At 48.8% G+C, this 19,218-nt stretch overlaps 1 protein-coding gene across 1 annotated transcript; it reads right to left on the reverse strand.

Moving 5' to 3' along the window:
* Nucleotides 1–1,758: 1,758 nt before the first annotated feature.
* ARL8B (ADP ribosylation factor like GTPase 8B) lies at nt 1,759–18,867 on the reverse strand. Its single transcript, XM_063411871.1, has 7 exons — nt 18,505–18,867; nt 10,034–10,114; nt 9,384–9,457; nt 8,894–8,987; nt 8,205–8,272; nt 7,904–7,974; nt 1,759–6,513 (listed from the first exon to the last, which is right to left on the reverse strand). Exons 1-7 carry the CDS (start codon nt 18,625–18,627, stop codon nt 6,464–6,466), a joined length of 561 nt encoding a protein of 186 aa, XP_063267941.1. The 5' UTR covers nt 18,628–18,867; the 3' UTR covers nt 1,759–6,463.
* Between the last annotated feature and the right edge of the window lie 351 nt (nt 18,868–19,218).

Here is a 19,218-nt window from a genome sequence, read left to right on the forward strand (position 1 = left end):
GCGCAAGGCCCGCCCATGCCGCGCTGCTATTGGTGGAGCCGGCGCGGAGGCGGGAGCGGCCGCCTGCCATAGGGCGAGCGGTTTGTCACTCAGGGGCAACGCCCAGCAGCGTTAAAGGGGCGGCGCGGCGCGGGGCTGTCGTGGCACGGCCCGCGGCAGCGGCTCCGCCCGGGCGCAGGGCGGGCGGGGCCGGCAGCGGCGCGGCCGCCCCGGACAGGCCCGGGCGGTGCCCCCCGCCCCGGGGCCGGGCCTGCCCTGCGGTCACGGCCGCCCCCGGAGCGCCCCGGGCTGGGGCAGAGCGGCTGCAGGGCTGGAAAGGCCCCGCGGGTGCCGGTGACACGGCTGGACAGCAGCAGGGATTGCTCCATGGAAAGGGAGCTCAGGCCCTGGAACTGCCCAGGGAGGGTTGGAGTGCCCATCCCTGGAGTGTCCGAGGAATTCCTGGAGGTGGCACTCAGGGCTCCGCGCTGGGGACAAGGCGGGCATCGGGCACAGCTGGCACTCGATGATCTTTTCCAGCCCCAGTGATTGCGGGATTCTGTGGCACCGGTGGCCCGCGGCTCCTGCCGGGATGTGGCGGAGATGGACCCAGGGATTTCCACCCCGCGGTGCCCGAAGTGACGGGACAGCAGCGGGGACAGCAGCGGCGGCTGGGACCCAGCACCGGGGACCCGCGGGCTCGCAGGCAGGGCAGCTCCGCGGGCCCAGGGCTGACAAATGCCGGGTGTGGATGTGAAGGTGAACACGCTCCGGCAGTACTGGTAAAACCAAACCTCTTGAAGATGAGCAAAAGAACAGAAAGAAAGCACAGCTGGGGGAGGCAAAGAGGAAACCCAGCTCCGAGCCACCCCAGCAAGCTCAGCAGAGTCCCCGTGGCTGGCTGTGGACAGGCTGTCACTGAACTGAGCTGCCCTTTCACACTGCAGTTACATCCTTTTACCAAAGTGCCTGATCTGTTAAAAGGAAATGGGACAGAATATGAAAAATGCCTACACGAGAAAAAATAAAGGACTTACTATGCACAGACAGACAACCAGACAATAATGATCTGTCTTCAGCCTGTATTTCAGAAGTCAGATCTTTGTTTTCCAGTTATTGTAACAGAAACAGTAGAATGAATAAATCCAAACCAAGTATTCACAACTCAGTGGTTCATCCAGACTTCAGGATGCTGACTTTGGACAAAATCCTCTAGCCTGGCCAATCTTTCAGTTCCCTTCCTCAGCCTGCAGAATTCGTGGACCTTTTCAATGTTATCCAAACCAATAAGGGAATTCTTTATTGATTCTAAAAAGAGGAAAATTCCTCCTTGTCGCAAAGACTGAAGTACCCACACCCCAAGTTACCACAATTACACAAAAGCACCAAAACAGTTTACTTACTCTTGAGACTCTTGTGAGAATCAAGTTTAGCTTTAAATTTCACACACAATAACTTTTTTCTTCCTCTACTGACATATTTACTCTGTTTATTGAATAATATGGTTCAGGAACTTCAACTCAATGGGTCTTTTCAGAGAGAAACAGAAATGAGACCAAGCAGTGCTTCCAGTACCAGAACCAAAATAATCAGAAATGGGAATTTCACAGCCTGGCCTCTCAAAGTGGCCTGCACTGAGCACAACGTTACAGTCATTCTCCAGGTGAAGTTATGTAGTTAAAGATACCCAAATGTTTCCCACAATTGGGCAAATGAGGGTTCTTAGATATTTCTAACAGTAAAAGCAGCTGTCCTACTACAGATGAATATGCAAAAAAGTGGTTTTCAACAACACTTTATTGAAGCACTTCAAAATTATCACAATGATAGATGTTGCCTTTAACAGAATAAAACCTGTCATGTCATAATTAAAAGGCACTAATCCTGGCACAAAGGTCTACTTACCCTCTTTCCACTGGGAGGGAAATAAAAACATCAAGTATTTCACTTCTCCTTTTAAAGAGTATGTGCAAAGCCCTTCTGAGTGCCATTCTGTGTTTGCAGTGGAGTGACACGTCAGGGAAAACCCCCGTGTTTCACCAGGACACACCACAACGTCCAGCCCTAAAGCAGCAGAGCACTCTCTGGAGGGTCAGGCTCTGGTGAGACAAGCTGTTCTGCACTCACTTTTTGGGAACTAAAGCCCTGAAGCTCAGGCACTCACACGTTACTTGTCCTTCAACACGATTCACTGTTCATGTCAGAAACACAGCTAAATATCCTGCCTTCCTTTTTGGGATGCACACTGGTCAGGGTCAGTGCAGGAGCGAGGCAGGGAGCAGTGCTGGGCATGCTGGGGGAGCACAGGTCCTGCACAAAGCAAAGCAGGACGGCCACTGCACAGCCACGGCAACGACAAAGGAAACCTCAGGGCAGTTAAAAGCTTGGGAATCCTGCTAAGCCGTACCTCAGGTTATCACAGATCCCTGCACAGCACTCCTAAAGTCAACAGAGACTGTTCAAGGCATTTTCTTTGGCCTTTACTTCTATCACAAAGTGAAGATTATGCAGTTTGATACGTCAGCACCCAAAATCTTTCCAACCTGTTTCCATCAAGATGCAAAGAGAAAAGATAAATCACTGAGAAACGGGATTATTGGTTCCACAGACCATGGAACAGCTCCACATTTATGCAGCTTTCCTAGTGCCAAGTGGTGGGACAGAGCTGCTCTGTGCAGCTGCCCCCGGGTGATGGGAACTCCCCTGCTCTGTAACTGCATTTGAAGGAAGCACCATCCACACCGAGGCTGGCAGGACTGGGACACTGCAAGGAAAACTGTCCCACAGCCAGAGCTGTGGGGGCAAGCACAACCATGAGATCATCACTGCTGCTCCAGGACTTGCACTGAGCAGAGGCACCACAAGGACTGAGAGCTGATTTAAACCTCAGGACAGTGCCCACGCCCCACCAGGGCACAGAGGCAGCACTGCTGTCTGACTTCCAGCTATTCACCAGCACGAGTTCTCTGGCAGTGCCTGCCTTTTCACAAGAGCTGCTTTTCTTATCGTGCCAACAGTCAAGACCTGCATCAGAGGAATGTCAGGACTATGGCCACTGATGTCAAATGCAGTAATCTATGAAACCAAAATGGATCCCCAAAAGCTACTTCTGTGAAGAGAAAGGAAAATTTAATCAGCCTCTTTTTACTGTCCATGCTCATACAGAGCCTGAGACAAGTAATCCTGGTGAGATGACATTACTAGAACACAGCTACAGCACCCACATTCAGCAAACACCACTGCTAATGCCTGAATCCACACCTTTATTAGGCCAGAAGATTTAACCTTGAACATCACGTGCCAGATGAGTATTGTTTGCCAATGGACTCTGTATGAGTCCAAGGCTGAAAGGTGTTGAGAAGGAAACACTTCCTACACTTCCCTTTCAAAGGAAAGGTACCTGGCCAGTTACTCAAGCCCAGAACCAGAACGTGTGCAGCCCTGGAATCAGATAGCCACTCTGAGGTCTCCTTCCTGCTACTGGAGTAGCCACGGGCATCTGGCACAGAGCACCTGAACAGCTGTGAAACCCAGCTGGGGACATTTTGGGGACTGTTGCACATGTACCTTTTAGAGTACACACATTATAGGGGGGGCCTGTGTCTTACATCTAGAAACAGAAACTGGTACTGAAATAGCACATCAAGCAAAGAGCTGTGGGCCAGCTCACACCACAGCTGATTTACTGAATGATTGGTGCTGGTATCACACCAACCAGGATGACAGGGCTTAGTGCACTAACACTGTTTTCAGATTCGTGTCTAGAGACAGTTTACTTTGACTATGAACTGCAGGGAGCTTGTTCTGCATACAGAAACTCCCAAAGAAATAAGCACAGGATCTTTAACAGCTCACTAGCCCTTTCCATCAGCTGAGTTACACATGAAGGATGCTCAAAGACCTGCACTCAGGACTAAAAACTGACCTGATACAGCTCAGCAAGTTTGAAAGCTTACAGGGAGACAAGCCTGAAGCAAGACATCCAATTCCTCACCATTAATTGGAAGATGCTGACAGACAGTCCTATAAATTAATCAGTGTCCTAAGAGAAATTAATACAACAAAAACCTTTGGGAAGAACAGTCAGTGAAGCTTCAGATTAAAATCACAGCAAAGATTTTGTTCAAGACCTCGGTCAACAAAAGCCTCACTTTCCACTGAGATAAGAATCCTTCTGCTTTAATTGGCAGTGAATGATCAGACACTGCAAGATCTGACACTTGTGCTAGAAAAACCAAGGTTTTACTCTAGGCTCGACACAAAAGCCAAGCCTGCAGACACCTGCATTTCTGTCCTGCAAACAGAGCTCCCCTGCAGAAGGCTGCCCCTGCTTCAGACCCTGCAGCTGGCCAGTGCTTTCCACACACACACAAAAGCCCTGAAGTCTGCTCAGACTATCTGAGCTTGCTCAGGTAAGGTAAGCAAGCCCCAGGCCTCAAAGGTAGTTTTGTGAGCATTTCACTGGAATAGTTGAACCACAGAATAGAAATCAGCTCAGGTATTCACCAATCCTTCTTCCCCACTGTAATCTTTGGCAGAGGAGACACACATCCCATTGTGTTTTTCCATGAGTTCAGCCACATCAACTCAAGGCAGGCAGTTAAGTGTCAATACAACCCTCAAAACATAAGTTTATTGAATAAAGCTGAAGAGCAGTAAACCAACATATGCATCCACCTAAATAAAAAAATTCACGTATTTACAAAGTTCAGTAATTGTATAAGTTGTTCACATGCAGAGAGTAATGCACAGGTTAACAATTGGTAGTGTTTGGATGCCATAAATGCTGAAAGCAGTGAAGTAGATAAACACCAAACACATCGAGTTTAGCTATAGGCCAGTTAACTAAACAGTGACCTGGTCCCCCACAAAGATTCACACATTCTAGTTTAGTTTCCTTATTATAGGCACAAGCAAATTTGCTAAATAAAAGTAACTGTAGCAGTTCTGGTGAACTCGGGACTACAGTAGCAAGTTAATACACCCTCTCCTCTACAGCACCAGAGTATGGATTAATTGAAATCATGCTTCAGAGAACTGAAAGGGGACAAAAAGTTAAAATGCAACTTCAGCCTGAAGGAAGGCAGGCAGCGTGTAGTGTGTGTGCAGCAGTGCCAGAGCTGGGACACGACAGTAAGGCCATGGCAGTCTGCATTAACACTGGCTTGTCAGAACCCAGGGGGACTGTCCCCAGCCCAGGCTCCCACGGGATGCAAACCACACGGAGGTGAGGGATCACACACGGTGTGAGGCAACACAACAGCTGCACCACGGATCTGCACACACGAGGAGCTACACTGACACTGCTGGATGAACAAACCAGTCTTAACCAGGCTGTCCCTTTAAATGCGCTGAAGTCAGGGGGAAAGTAAAGCTACAGGAACATTACAATCTTGAGTTTATACACGCTTCCCTAAGCTGCAGGAGCTAGTCAAGAGACAGGATCAATCCATTGGCTCTCTTGTGCTTTGACACAGCAAAACATTTCATTGCATCTGACAGGCTTTGCACGTGGTTACATGGAGGAAGCAGGCGGGTCTAGAGTTGTCACAATAGCCCAGGTATTCCATAGCACCAGGTGAAACTGTGCCCAGCCATTCCAGGAGCAGGAGAGACACTGACAATTACACACAGATTGTGCTAAAGGTCAACAACTGCCTCGATACAGGAGCATCAGTAATTTGGGTGTCATGCAGCTGCTCAGAATGCGTGTTCTGGTTTCAGAGAGAGACCGCGAGTAGCTGGAGATAGAAAAATGTATTTGAACAAAGCCTGATGTTCCTAGCGATTTGTTTTCATGCTGGAATACTCCAATTTTTGAAAGTTTGACAGAACAGTCCATTCCCATCCCCCACATAAATGTTAAACAGAAGCAACAGAATGATTTTAAACAGATGACTTTCCTAATTCACCAAGTTTTCTTTTTCAAGTGACAGGATCTCAGCTGTAGATTAGTGATGCTGATCTATGCCTTGTGCTCCCCTCTGCAGTTTCCATTTCTCTGCTTACATACACACATCACATGCATTTGTGGGATCAATCAGTATCCCACAACTCACGCTTAAATGTTTTCTAACTACTGTATGTGGCATCTTACAGAATCTTAATGCTGTCAAGCATCAGCATCTTCAAGCCACTAAACACTAGAAATAAAACACTTGCTGAAAATCATATAAAAACCTGGCCCTGAAAAACCAGAACAGAGTGTACCATCGTAGTTAACATGGTAGAGATATTGTTTAAAAAGCCCCCCCTACAACCCTCCCACCACAGATGGTTGTAAAATAAATATTTGTGCTGACTTTATCATGACAACTCTAGTTGTTTTGTGACAGAATAGGAATACAAGTCTTCAGCAGTGCACATGAGAAATGAACCGTGAAAGGCAGATTCTTGATACAGGATTTTGGGGTAGTATCTCATTATGGAGGGAAGTGGACAATTGAGATTATGGCCAACTGGTACTGGAGATTCCAGGAAGACTTCAGCTTCTTCTAGATTTTGAATGCTGAATAAGCCACTGAAGCGTGATATCTACAGGGAGAGAGAAGAGAAGTTCCACATTCAAGTGTCTGTATTGGTACAAGTGGCAAGGCTTTGGTATTCCAGTGTCCCAAACACAGGACAGGAATATCCAAGCCCTTCTCCAGGGGATGGCCCAGGGCAGATGAACAGAATGATTTTTTAGGATGCCTGCTGTCCATGCTTTGATCCTGTAACTGCCCAGAATCCTTTAGGAAACAATGACAGGCACTGCCCCACAAATCCTGCTTCCTCAGTTCTGTCCCTCTCTGGGAAAAAGATATTCCTTCATGGACACTTCACTATGGCTCCAATAATCAGTTTGAGATCAGCACTGCTCTATTCAGCCAGGCTGCAGCTCCTCCCCTGACGAGAACAAAGCTGGTTTAGCCTTGTGGGATGAGGCATGGTGCTCCTCCCTGCCTGGAAGAGGCTCTCCTAAGGAAGGGACAGGCCCTGGCTCCCCTCCAGCAACTGCTTCCACAGAGCTCAGTGATGCTCAGCTGTGCTGGGAGCCTTTTCTGAATCTCCAGAGAAGGGAGTCTCTGCTTCCACCCGTCATCTCTGAACCTTCAACTGATGCTAAGGTGACCGGGGCTTCTTGGAAGCCACAACTGTTCCACACACTATTCAGTTTTACTAGAAAGAGGCTTTTTTTTCCCTATAAAGCCATCCTGGTATCCTTCAGAGCTTCTCCTGGGAGCATCCTCATCAGCAAACTCCTGTTTCCCTGGAATGCACCAGTGTTAATCCCATGGCAGCCATGGAAGACATCAGGAAAAGGATGGGAAGTGTTGTTAAATTCTGTTTTCACTCAGCTCAGACGACTCAGTTTACTGACAAAGCTTATGGCAAATACCAGAGATTACACAGGATGGTTTCTGCTTTGAACTCCTCAAGTTCTCAAGCATTTGATGTCTGTGCCAGAAAAAGGCCCTGTTTGGCTGCAGGGAACAGGGACTGGCAGATGCCACTACACAAACTGCTCTGATAACACAGCAAGGGAAGGTGATTGCTGCAAGGGAATGACTTGAGGAAAAACTTGCTGCAAGTACTTGGCATCCTCACCAAGTGAGGCAGAGGTGAGAGCACCTGATGGAAGTGTAAACTCATTTAGGCCAAGCTAATGGACTCGTCAGCTCTTTCCTGCAAACTGGCTGGAGAAAGGAGCAGATTTCACAGGGACTGACATTTTTTGGTAACTACAGTCCCTAAAACTTTAACACCAGTCAGGCTTCCTCACTGCCACCAGAAGTTATGCAGAATTTAACCACTCACACATTGGTCTTTGATTTGTTCCTGGTTTCCTGAAAACAGAAGTTTGTTTTTAAGAAGTTACAATCCCCCCAATCCATCCTCTGACAACACTCCATGATTCTCAGTGTTTTGGGTTAATAGTTACCTATATTATCTTTCTCTTTGCAAGAAATTGAGTAGCAGCAGATTTCTCTGTCCTGAATAGCAGCAAGGTTCCTAGGAAAGAGAGAACATTTCAGCACACATTTCACTGACACAAGGACTCTTACTGACAATCTGAACTGTTCCTCTTCCCCTTCCCCACACAACTTGTTCTCTACAATATTCAGTTACCTGCTGCTGCTGGGTTTTCCACTCATAAATGTGAGCTTCCTGATCTAATAACAACTCTACGTACATGAATTTACTGAGTAAGAGAAATGTTTCTTAGCAAGGGTTAGACTTACATCTTTTCAATTAGCTGTTTCTCATCCAAAGCATTAGGAAGGTCTCTCTTATTTCCAAGTACTAGCACCTGAAATCCAGAGAAGGAAATGGTTGTGGCTTTGCTTAAAAAAACCCCAGACAGACAAAAAACCCCAACCAAAAGCAGAAAACCAAACAAACTTCAAGGGAGTCTCATGAGCAGTCTGCATCTGCCTGCTAAATCCAATGGAATGACAGATTCACTGTTAAACCAGATCAAGAAAGAAGACTGACCTAGTCACAGGGAAGAAGGGGGTACAAATAAACTTATAATAAACTTTTTATAAAAATAAAAAGGGTACAAAGAGCAAGCAAGAGAATACGTCAGCTGATAAAACTGAGGACATTGGCAGCACACTCATCTGAGATTCCCCAAACTTACTCTACACTTCTGTACTACACTGTGGTTAGCCTTTAGTCAACAGCACAAACTCATCCTGTGGAATCCTCTGAACTCCTGTTTCAATTGCATTTATTATGTTTTCTGAGCACTGAATGAAATAAGACCACTGAAGATCAAAAATTGGTTTAAGGCGCTGGGGGCAGGTGTTGTTCATGCTGATAGTGAGCAGTCAGCTCACAATTCAGAGTTCAAGGCAGACTGCAGAGCTGCTCAAGTGATTCACATTCCTCACAGACATTCAGTGGTGTTTAAGGTGATGTTACTTACAGGGATTCCTTGTAACTGGGGCTTATCTAGAAGATTGTGCAGCTCATTTCGAGAGGCTTCTATTTTGTCACGATCTGCAGCATCTACCATGTAGCTTTAAAGAGAATTTAAGGTTAGGTCAGTGACACTGAGCTCCTGCAGAAACATCACTCTTTCCTTCACACTGCCAGTTTGAGCACATTCAACAAGACTTTCAAAAAAGCTAGGACTTGTGAGCAAAGAATTTAGTTCCTTTAAAAAAAATCTCCAAGAGCAGAGTGGAAGGGAGATGCTTTGAGTCAGCACTGCCACCCAGTTCAGACAGGGAGGAGTTAGTACTCCAGACCCTGATAAAATAACCCATCCTGAGCCCTGAACTTAAGGGTGAAAAAGGTCAGTGTGGCTGCAGGGCAGGTCCAGAATCACAAGGAAAGAACAGTCAGGCATGCAGTGTTAGGAAAGCTCCCAGAGAAGAGATGTGAAGGAAGCAGAGCTAAGGAAGGACACTTACACAATAGCATTAACTCCTCTGCAATATCGCTCCCACATGCTTCGGAATCGGGGCTGCCCTCCTATATCCCAAATCTTAAGGCAAGGGGAGAAAGACAATTTAGCCATGCATTGTGTTTAAACATGTCAGGCAAAGATAAGACAAGAAATCACAACTTTTTCCTTTTTCCTTAGGCAGCTGCTTGACCCCTCCCATGGTAAAACAGGAATAATCCCTTGCACAGCTGCTCAGAGCTTAGGGCCCAACAGCAGGAGATGCACCAGATACAAGAACATCCTGTGGATGAAGGTTACACACCGAGGTACACAAGAAAATACAATGTATTCACTTAAAGCTTTGCTTTTGATGTAAACTTTCCCTTAAGCAAACTGATGAGCAGGAAAGCAGCATCTCTGGGCCTCAAACACTCAGATCTAAGCCAGACAGCATTATCACAACAGTGCTTTAACTAGTCCATGAACCCGGGAATCACACACAGATCCTCATTTCAAAAACTCCATAAATAAACATAAATGTCTTCTTAAGCTACTCGACAGATTTAGCTGAGCCTCTTCAGTTTTCTATATTTGCCTCAAGGCTGGAAGCAAAACAGAGCAAACATGTACATTTCAAACTAGCACCTAAAGAAACAGTCAACAATGGCAACATACCTTTATTGTAACATTACCCTTCGTAACTTTCCTCATGTTGAAGCCCACAGTAGGAATCATATCTTCACTGAATTGACCTGACTGGAAAAAAGAGAAAAAGGAGAAAGTTAAATTTAGTGCTTATCTGACACAACTGGTTTACACAGGAAAATATCACAAGCTTTTTCTAACCATTTGGCTTCCAACTGAAGGTTTTACAGCCAAGAAGTCACGGATGTTAAATCCATGTGTACTGGAGCTTGTGTGAAGTCAGACAACTCATTCCTCACAAGCACTGAAATCATTTTTCAAGTCTTGAGACAGCCATGGGAGCAAAGTCACCTGGGGAAGTGCTTTGCACAGCTTAACAGACGGACAGCCAGGGCAAGGCGTGGAGAGGAGCCATTCACCTACTTCTGCTGGAGCCAAGGATCTCCCCATTACCTGGGAGCTAGAAATATCCAGAAGGGCTCCCTCTGATGCAAGCTGCTCTCTGGGCAGCATTGGCAGCAATAAATCACTCCTGTGGAGGAAGCCTCCAGCCCACAGGTATGGGGTGGCTCCCTGAGGAGTGTTGAAGGCTGCCAAGTGGAAGGACCTGAAGGTCAGCTTCCTGCCAGGCCAGCGTGGCCAGCGTGGCCAGCGTGGCCAGAGGATGTGAGCCCAGTGCCAGCAGACACTCAGCACGCTCCCAGCTGGGACACAACTGCTGCTAACAGCACTGCACTGGAGACTGCTCCAGTGGCAGATGTTTTACTGTCTGTAACACTTCATCTGCACAGCTTCACAGCCAAGTTCAACCACCTCCTGCAGCCATAACACGAGTTTTCAACACTACCACAGATTTCTCCCTTGGCTGTTTGGCAGAAGGTGAATCAGCCACAGTGGCCATTATGAAGCTCACTACATCCATTATGTGTAACAGAACCAGACAGTCAAGCACATTTGGAAAAATTAGGGTTGATCCCAAAGCATTCAGTTGTTTAATTAGGGTTTGGTATCACAGCAGCAAGGTTTGCATCTCTCCCCTGACACTACCCAGAGAAGTTCCCTGGGGTTCAAAGCCTTTGGGATCTCGGAAGCAGACACACCACCCCAGAGTCAGGGCCTGACTGCCCACAAGCTGCAAGGAGCAACTAAGCCTGACCAGGTGGCCTTGCAGGGCAGCAGCTCCTGCTGGTACCAGGAACAGTGAGGCCAGCAGGGCCAGGGCTGCAGGAGGAGCCTGGGTCACACCCTGCAGCACTGCCTCCAAAGCCACTCTGCCCTTTCTAAGGCAGCAGGGTGAGTGCCCAATGGGAATGCCAGTCCAGGAGCTGCCCCCTCCTGCCCCAAATGCCAGGGCCTGAGCTGCCCACTGCAGCCACAGTGACCAGCACAGCCCAGAGCCGATGGGCAGCCGTGCTGGGCAGCTCAGTTCAGCTCCTCAAACCAACCTTGCCTCTCAAGGGTCACTTGCCAGTTGCTCAAGCACCGCAGCATTCCTGCCTCCACATTCCTGCCTCCACAGTCACACCCCACACCCACAGCTCCTATCCCAGCGTCTCCCAAGCACTCCTGAGCCTCCATCTCTGCGCTGCTGAGCCTTACCCCAGATGCTGCCAACTATTCCCACTCAGATCCCTCCAGATCCTTCTCTCGAGAGCTGTTCTTATCAATAGGAACACACATTCCAGGAACCTCCTGGACTCATCACCTCCCTGCTGGGTTTATTTCCAGCAGTCATGTGGGAAGATGAGGTCCTCTATGAGAACAAGGCCTAGCCATGGTGAGACTTCTCCCAGCAGCTTAAGGAGGATTTTGGTGCCTCTCCATGCTGGGCTGGGTGGTCTAGAACAGACTCCCACCAGGATATCTGCCTTGTTGGCTTTCCCCCTCATTCTTACCCTTGGAGAACGTTATCATGAGCCTCATCAAGCTCTGGGCTGTCCCAACACTCCCTGCCCATCCCTGTGAGGAGTTGACAGCCCTCCCTTGCAGCACTCCCTGTGCCAGTCATCCCACTAATTGCAGCGTGTTCAGTACCAATTTCATGTTCTCCCACTGCTCTTTCAGGACACAGATTCCTGCAGATTGGAGCAGCACTTCATTTACCACATCTTTAATGTAATGTTCAAATTACTGTGACCCACCACAGGAAAACTTTTACAGAATCTTCAGGAAAGCTGCTGCATCTTATTCCTTCCCAAGTGCTCTCTACCCACGCTGCACATCCCCAAACTTGTTCTGACTTGCTTGAAACCCCAAAACCTTCAAACTGCAGTCACTCAGTTGAGTTTCAGCCGCCTGTTCTCTGCTTTGCAGAAGGACAATCCAGAGCTGGCACGAACATATGGGTCAGCTCAGGTCTTCATTTGAAAGACTTTCCCCTGATGTGAGTGTGGGTGTTCCTCTGCTCACAGGCAGTGGGCCCAAGGAAAGCAGTCACCTTCTCTTTTAAGGCAGGTCAAAAATTGGTTAAAACGATTGTAAAGGATTTTAGCAGCAGACAGTGATCTCCTTTGATGGATTCTGCTACCACATTCAACTGTCTTGGCCCAGAAACAGTTCTCTAAACCCAGAATTTAGAGGGCTTTTGTTTACTACCTCCTCAGAGGAAAAAAGCCAGGAATTCAGCTTCAACTTAGAGTATTCAAATGCAAAAGCTACTCAAAGAGCAGAACAGAAGGAACATACTTTTACTAGCAGTCACTTGGTTGGCATCAGCCCTCCCTCCTGATCAGAGTACTCCTGCTATCAGTGTGTGCTCACAATAAGACGCTTTCTCCTTCCAGAACACCAGCTTTAAAACAAGTTTGATATGCACAGCAATATTTTCAATGCCCGATGGGAAAGCCTTTGGCTGTTGTCACACACAGCAGCGCTGCTCAAACACTCAAGGACAGCAGGAGCAGCAGCGGACAAACCCAGCAATGCCCTTTTTCAGCACTGTGCCCACCCCACCAGGCAGACCCTGAATCCTGCAGGGCTCCTGGAAGGGCAGGAGCTGTCCCAGCAGGGTTCTGATGGGAGCCTCAGCCCGAGGTCACACACACCACACAGCACCAGCACAAACCAAGGTCACCAAACAAAGTTAACTCCAAGCTGTGTGGGAGATAAGGGACAGGGAGACTAAACAGAGCCAATTTCAGAGGCCACATGCACAGAGAACTCACAGGACTCATCTTCAGCCTCCCGGTTTAAGAGATGCTCCCTTCAAAGCTCCTGGAGAACCCAACCATGAGATTTAGTGCAGCATGAACCCCTTACCCGGATGAGTACTTATGCTGGATAAGGATCATTCAGAGCAGCAAAAATGCATCCAGACTGAACTAAGGGACTTTATTGCAAGGATCAGTTTGGGTTCAGCTCACCTCCTACCAGCAGCAGCACTAAATCACAGACTGCAGCATTCTGAACAAGCTAGCCACAGGCACAGTTGATTTCCCAGATGAAAACTTAAGGCAAGTGTTTGACTTGCCATCCCTTGGCATTCCAGAACTGTACAAAGGATGCAAGTTTAGTCTCTTTTATAATTTAATTTATATTACAACAACCTTATTAAACCTACCATTTCCAGCTGTCTTGAGTCAAAAAAAACATAAACCAAACAAACCACATTCAGGTTTCTTCATCTGCCTCTCCATAAGCATAAACTACAGCCAGAAACTCAAATTCCAGGAAGTTATGGAATGGTAGAGTGGTTTCAATTGGGAGGAACCTCAAAGATCATCCAGTTCTACCCTCTGCCATGGGCACGGGCACCTTCCACCAGACCAGATTGCTCCAAGCCCTGTCCAGCCTGCCTTGGACAACTCTTAGCAGACTGTCAGCCCCCTAAGCAGCTTGATTTTTGTTCCACAGCCTGCACAAGGATATTCTTGTTATCATCAGAGAAGGTCAGGGCAGCCTTTAGTTTGTATCTCATAAAGCTGACATGATTCACTACTGTTATAGGATGAATTTCTTCATACAGACTTCGTTATTACACAGCAAAGATTGTTTTATCTTTAATCACATACTTTTCATCCAGCTAGATGAGATCACAAACAAGCTTAACCAACTAGGAGACAACACCACTGGAGTATGGAATCCAGCCAGGACACTCCCAATCCACCTGAACCAGGGTATTACATTAAACCCTGCATCCCTAAAAGTTTCTTTCTTTTCACGCTAAGAAAAAATACTGCATGTCTCCAAAATGTCTTCTTGAAAAAATGACTTAAAAAGCAGTGCAATTTTAGCATTCTATCAAGCTACCCCTACACTAAGCCTCCTCTGCAACACTCATAGCCTCAACCAAGCAGTGCATCATAAATGGACAAATCAACTTTCTATGGTCCAGCTTCCTTCTTTAGGGAATACTTCAGTGTTCCAGCTACTTGTGACCATGATCAGAAGCCTGAACTCCAGATTAGAAGCTTCCATCGCTGAAAAGCTTCCCAAAAGCACTTCCTGGAATGATTCCTGCGAACCCAAAACAGTGGTATATGACAAGAAAAGGCATTTTAATTTCCCCAGCCCTGACTTTAACTGAATATTAAAAAGGACATGGACTGCTTAGCAAATATCTACCATAAAGAAGGCAAATGTCTGTCTAGAAGTCAGCCATGTAGGAGCTCAGGACATTTCATGTTTCTGATAGTCAAGAAAGTGTCCTTATCCAGATGTTACCACTCAAAGCTCTGCCATTGCTTACAAAGTGCTCTACAGGGACTCAGGACCAAGCTGGAAAAAGCAGATTCTGATTTCAGCCACCTGTTTCAGCCCACCTAGGGTACAGCAAGGTACCTAGGGTACTCAAAAAAAAAGGGTCTGACTCACCTCCTAGGAGCTTTATTAGCTAATGAAGTGATGCAATGCATTTCAAAAGATTTCTGCCATTAAGAAACACTTCCAATTTTATCACCCTTCTCCCTTAGCCATGGTGTGTATGAAGTGACAACACATGGGATTTATGGCCTACCTGGGTGGTTCAAAAGGCATTAAAACAGCAGTGGAGCTCTTTAGAGCAATTATTTTTTTCTGCACTTCTCTGGTGTGGCTTCTTCAAGTCAAAGTTACTTATAACAGTCACGACAACAGAAGGAAGTTGCAGCTCCCAGCTGGCCAAACGAATCTTTTGTTGAGAGGCACTCCAGGAATTGCCTCTCTCCAGAAACCACAGTCTCATTCCAACACTTGCCAGATATTCTGAACTTAAAAAACCAACCACACTTATTTAGGCTCTGACACAAATCCTAAAAAGGGACCTGATTTACCCTGTCACCACAAACAGACTGAGTTTAGTTCTTGAACCTGATAACTGTATCAGAAGTGTCCAACTTCCTCCCACTCCTCCAGATCTCTGCTCGCTGACTGTCAGGCTAATGAGCTTCAGTGTTGCAGTGCCAAACAGCTGGACCAAGGAACAAGCTCCCAGGCATCAAACAGAACTTCTGGAGAAAGCCCAGGACATGCCACTCTTCCATGAGACGGGCTGGTGAGGCTGCAGGAGCCCGGGAGCAGGCTCAGTTTACTGAGTCGTGTTTCAGTCGCGTCACTGGGCCGGAGCAGCCCCTGGCCTCGGGTGCTCCCACAGCAGCACGGCCACAGCTCCCAGTTCCTGGGCTGAGGGAGGGCTGGGGACAGCCACGAGCTGCAAACACCTCCAGATCCCGCAGAGGCTGTAAAGAATGGGCATTCCCAGGGCTCGGATCAGGAGCTGACAATTCCAGAAGCGACCCCGGGATGACATGCAGTTTCTCTGAATAAGAGCCACAGGCCATCCACATTAGGGAAATTAGGACCAGGAAGAAATGATATCCTCCCTTGTGAGCAAGTTTACTCACGCACATGGAAAACTTATGCTTAATATCTAATTAGAGACAGTGACTAATGCAGAGCCTGAGAAAAGCAGAAGCTGCATTAGCTGAATCCAGCTCTAACGAGATTTCACTGCTAACGTTGGGTTTTAAACCTTCTAATCAAACTGATCACAGTTGGGGTTGGAAGGGACATTCAAGCCCATCCAGTGCCTCATAAGCAGGGACACCTTCCTCTATCCCAGGCTGCTCCAAGCCCTGTCCAAGCTTCCCTGGACACTTCCAGGGATCCAGGGACAGCCACAGCTTCTCTGGGCACCCTGAGCCAGGCCTCGCCACCCCCACAGGGAAGGATTTATCCCCAATATCTAATCTAACCTCTCCATCTCTCAGTTCAGAGCCATTCCCTCTTGTCCTGTCTCTCCAGGCCCTTGCTGGGTCTGATTACAAATCAAGTGTTTGTTTACACTAGAGGAGTAAACGTGGTCAAAACCCCTACCAATCTAGCCAAGGATGATTCTAGAACCAGCCTGTCTGCATCTGTGGCCTGCCCCCTTCAGCAGCAGTCAGGCCTTATGCCACACTTCCCTGTGTAACTGGTTGAGTTTTCCCTCCAGTTCCATGTGCCTGATTTGATGGGCAGAGATTGCATTAGAGATTTATATTGGATTAAACTCCCTGTTGTGAGACTGGCAGCACACAGCCTTGCAAGCCACACCAAGCTCCTGGTGTGCTCTCCAGCCTTCAGAGCTGTCCTACAGGACATCTTGCTGTGTCATCCCTCTCATTTCAGTTTTGAGGAATCCCAACAGCCTCATCCACCCAAACCATTAACTGGCCTGCAGAGAGCAGTTGTTCTCCTGCACTCATTCCCAAATGCAGACTCTGAACTAAAGTCAGCCAAGGAAGCAAATAAGAAATCAGCTCTGCATGCCAGGGACTGCACTTCTCTAAAAAGTGGTTTTGCACTGGTAACTGAAGCTTATGCTATTATTTTCTTTAAACCAATAATACAAACCTGAGCAAACCCCTTCCCTCTGTTCTTTTGGTCTTAAGACTCACCAGATTTCCTAATTAAAAACTTCAGAAATGTGACCTGATGCTTCCAAACTGAACCAGCTAAGGAGGCTGTGTCAGCACGCTCAACAGCTTCCTCCCTCCCGGGGTTTTGCAAGGCTCCTTGAATGGCACTCACTCAGATAAACGCCTGGGTGTGATCCTCACATGTGGTTGAAACCTTGCAGGATTCAACCCCCGCAGAGGAGGCTGCAAACAGACTCCAGCTTCACTTAGGGAAACTTCTCCCACTGGAGACAACTTGGATGGGCTCAGCTGATGTGCAGCTCCTACAGCTCTGGCTGCTGCACATCCCTGCACTGAGTTTCACAGGTAACTCCCCGAGCACGTGCTGGTGCTACTATACAGAATCAAAGCATTTTTCTGTCAAGTGCCATCAGCAGGAGGACTCCAGAGGATGAAAAGCCTGCAGAGAACCCTCAGCTGCAGAAACACTCCAAGCAGGATCAGCTCAGCAGCCACAGAGCAAGGCTGTTCAACAACTTCAGAGCTCCATTTCTACAAATCAGATGTAATGGTAGAGTATGAAAGAAAAGGCTCCTGTCTTTCCTGGGTTACTCCAGCAACTTTCAGCTAACAGCTGGTCAGAGAAAAGTTACCTTTCATGAAGTAACCCATTTCCCACGATTATCAGGAAGCCCACTGCGTGCTCACACCTGAGCTACACAAGGGCTTGCTTATGTTTTGCCAGGCTGTTTGTCAGTGTGCAAGGATGATGCACAACTGCAAGAGAATGAAAGTCCTTTTCCTAGCCAGTAACTCATTCCACTGCCACTCAAATAAATTCATTCTTACAAGTATTCCATGGTGTGAAGGACACAGCCTCAAAAACCAAAGGATAAGCTAAAGGTGTGCTCACTGTAAAGCTGGAGACATCAGCTTTCTCATTCTAGGTGCACTGCAGCCAGGTCGCTCACGCTCCCTGAAAAACCAAAATATACCCTGGCTGCCCCTTTCAGGAGCTCCCAGAGTCCAGCTTATCTCCTGGAACGTTTTCCATCACATCCATCAGCAGAGCAGGACACTGATGAAGCTGAATGGCTTCACCATTTAGGCAACGCCACTCTTTATCTCGTTCAACAGCGGAAAAGCTTCGTGTAGGAGTATTCCCACACCCCTCCTTTACCTGCCCCAGGCATATCACCACACCAGCAGGCCCCAGTGCAGCACTTTGCTGCTGATGGGCTTGTGCCTGCGAGTTGTACTCCTTAGCTAAGTTGTGCTTTAAGAGAAAGGAGATTATTTGATATGGGTTTCAGCAACTGATAAGCAAATATTTGAGAGGAGAGCCTGACACTTAAATGCTTTAGGACTCCTGAAAAACAGTCAAAGGGAGGCGGCAGCTGAAGACACACAATGTTATCTGCACATCTGCTAACACTGGTCCCGCCACACCGACAGCCTGACTGAAAGGCGCCCTCAGAGCCCGCTGTGGGGCCGTGCCCTGCTGTGGGATCAGTGTCCCATTAGCACACAACGCTTCAGGGCGGCACGGCAGCCCCGGGGCTCAGCGCTCCCACCCGGCCGGGCTCACACGCTGCTCCCGCGGCCCGGCCCGGCCCGGCCCGGCCCGGCCCCGCTCCATCCCGCGGCCCCGCCGGGCTCGGGCCGCCCGCCCGCCGCCCCGCTCACCGCGATGACGTTGACGAAGGTGGTCTTGCCCGAGTACTGCAGCCCCACCAGCGTCAGCTCCATCTCCTCCTTCCAGAAGAGCGAGCGGAACCAGTCGAGCAGCCGGGACAGCAGCGCCAGCATCGTGGCGGCGGGCGGGCGGGCCGGGGGCGCTGCGGGCCGGGCCGGGGGCGCTGCGGGTTGGGCCAGGCGATGGCTCCGGCGGGCCGGGACGCTGCGGGCCGGGCTGTGCCGGGCTGTGCCGGGCTCTGCCGGGCTGTGCCGGGCTGGGCTGTGCCGGGCGCTGCTCTCGGCCGCTCCGGGACACCCGCGCTCGTCCGGGCCCGGCTCCCCCCGCCGCCGTCACGTGACGCCGCGGTCACCCGGCCCCGCCGGCCCCGCCCCGCCACGCAGCGCCCCCTGGCGGCCGGAGGACCCGCGGCGGGAGAGGGCGGGATGGGGCCGCCATGTTGGGTGTGGTGCGGAGGGGTGTGACACCCCTGAGCCGCCATGTTGGGTGTGGTGCGGAGGGGTGTGTCACCCCTGTGCCGCCATGTTGGGTGTGGTGAGGAGGGGTGTGTCACCCCTGAGCCGCCATGTTGGGTGTGGTGAGGAGGGGTGTGTCACTCTGTGTCCCCATGTTGGGTGTGGTGAGGAGGGGTGTGTCACTCTGTGCCGCCATGTTGGGTGTGGTGAGGAGGGGTGTGTCACCCCTATGCCGCCATGTTGGGTGTG

Source organism: Prinia subflava, chromosome 14, assembly GCF_021018805.1.
Source record: "Prinia subflava isolate CZ2003 ecotype Zambia chromosome 14, Cam_Psub_1.2, whole genome shotgun sequence".
Taxonomy (NCBI): Eukaryota; Metazoa; Chordata; class Aves; order Passeriformes; family Cisticolidae; genus Prinia; species Prinia subflava.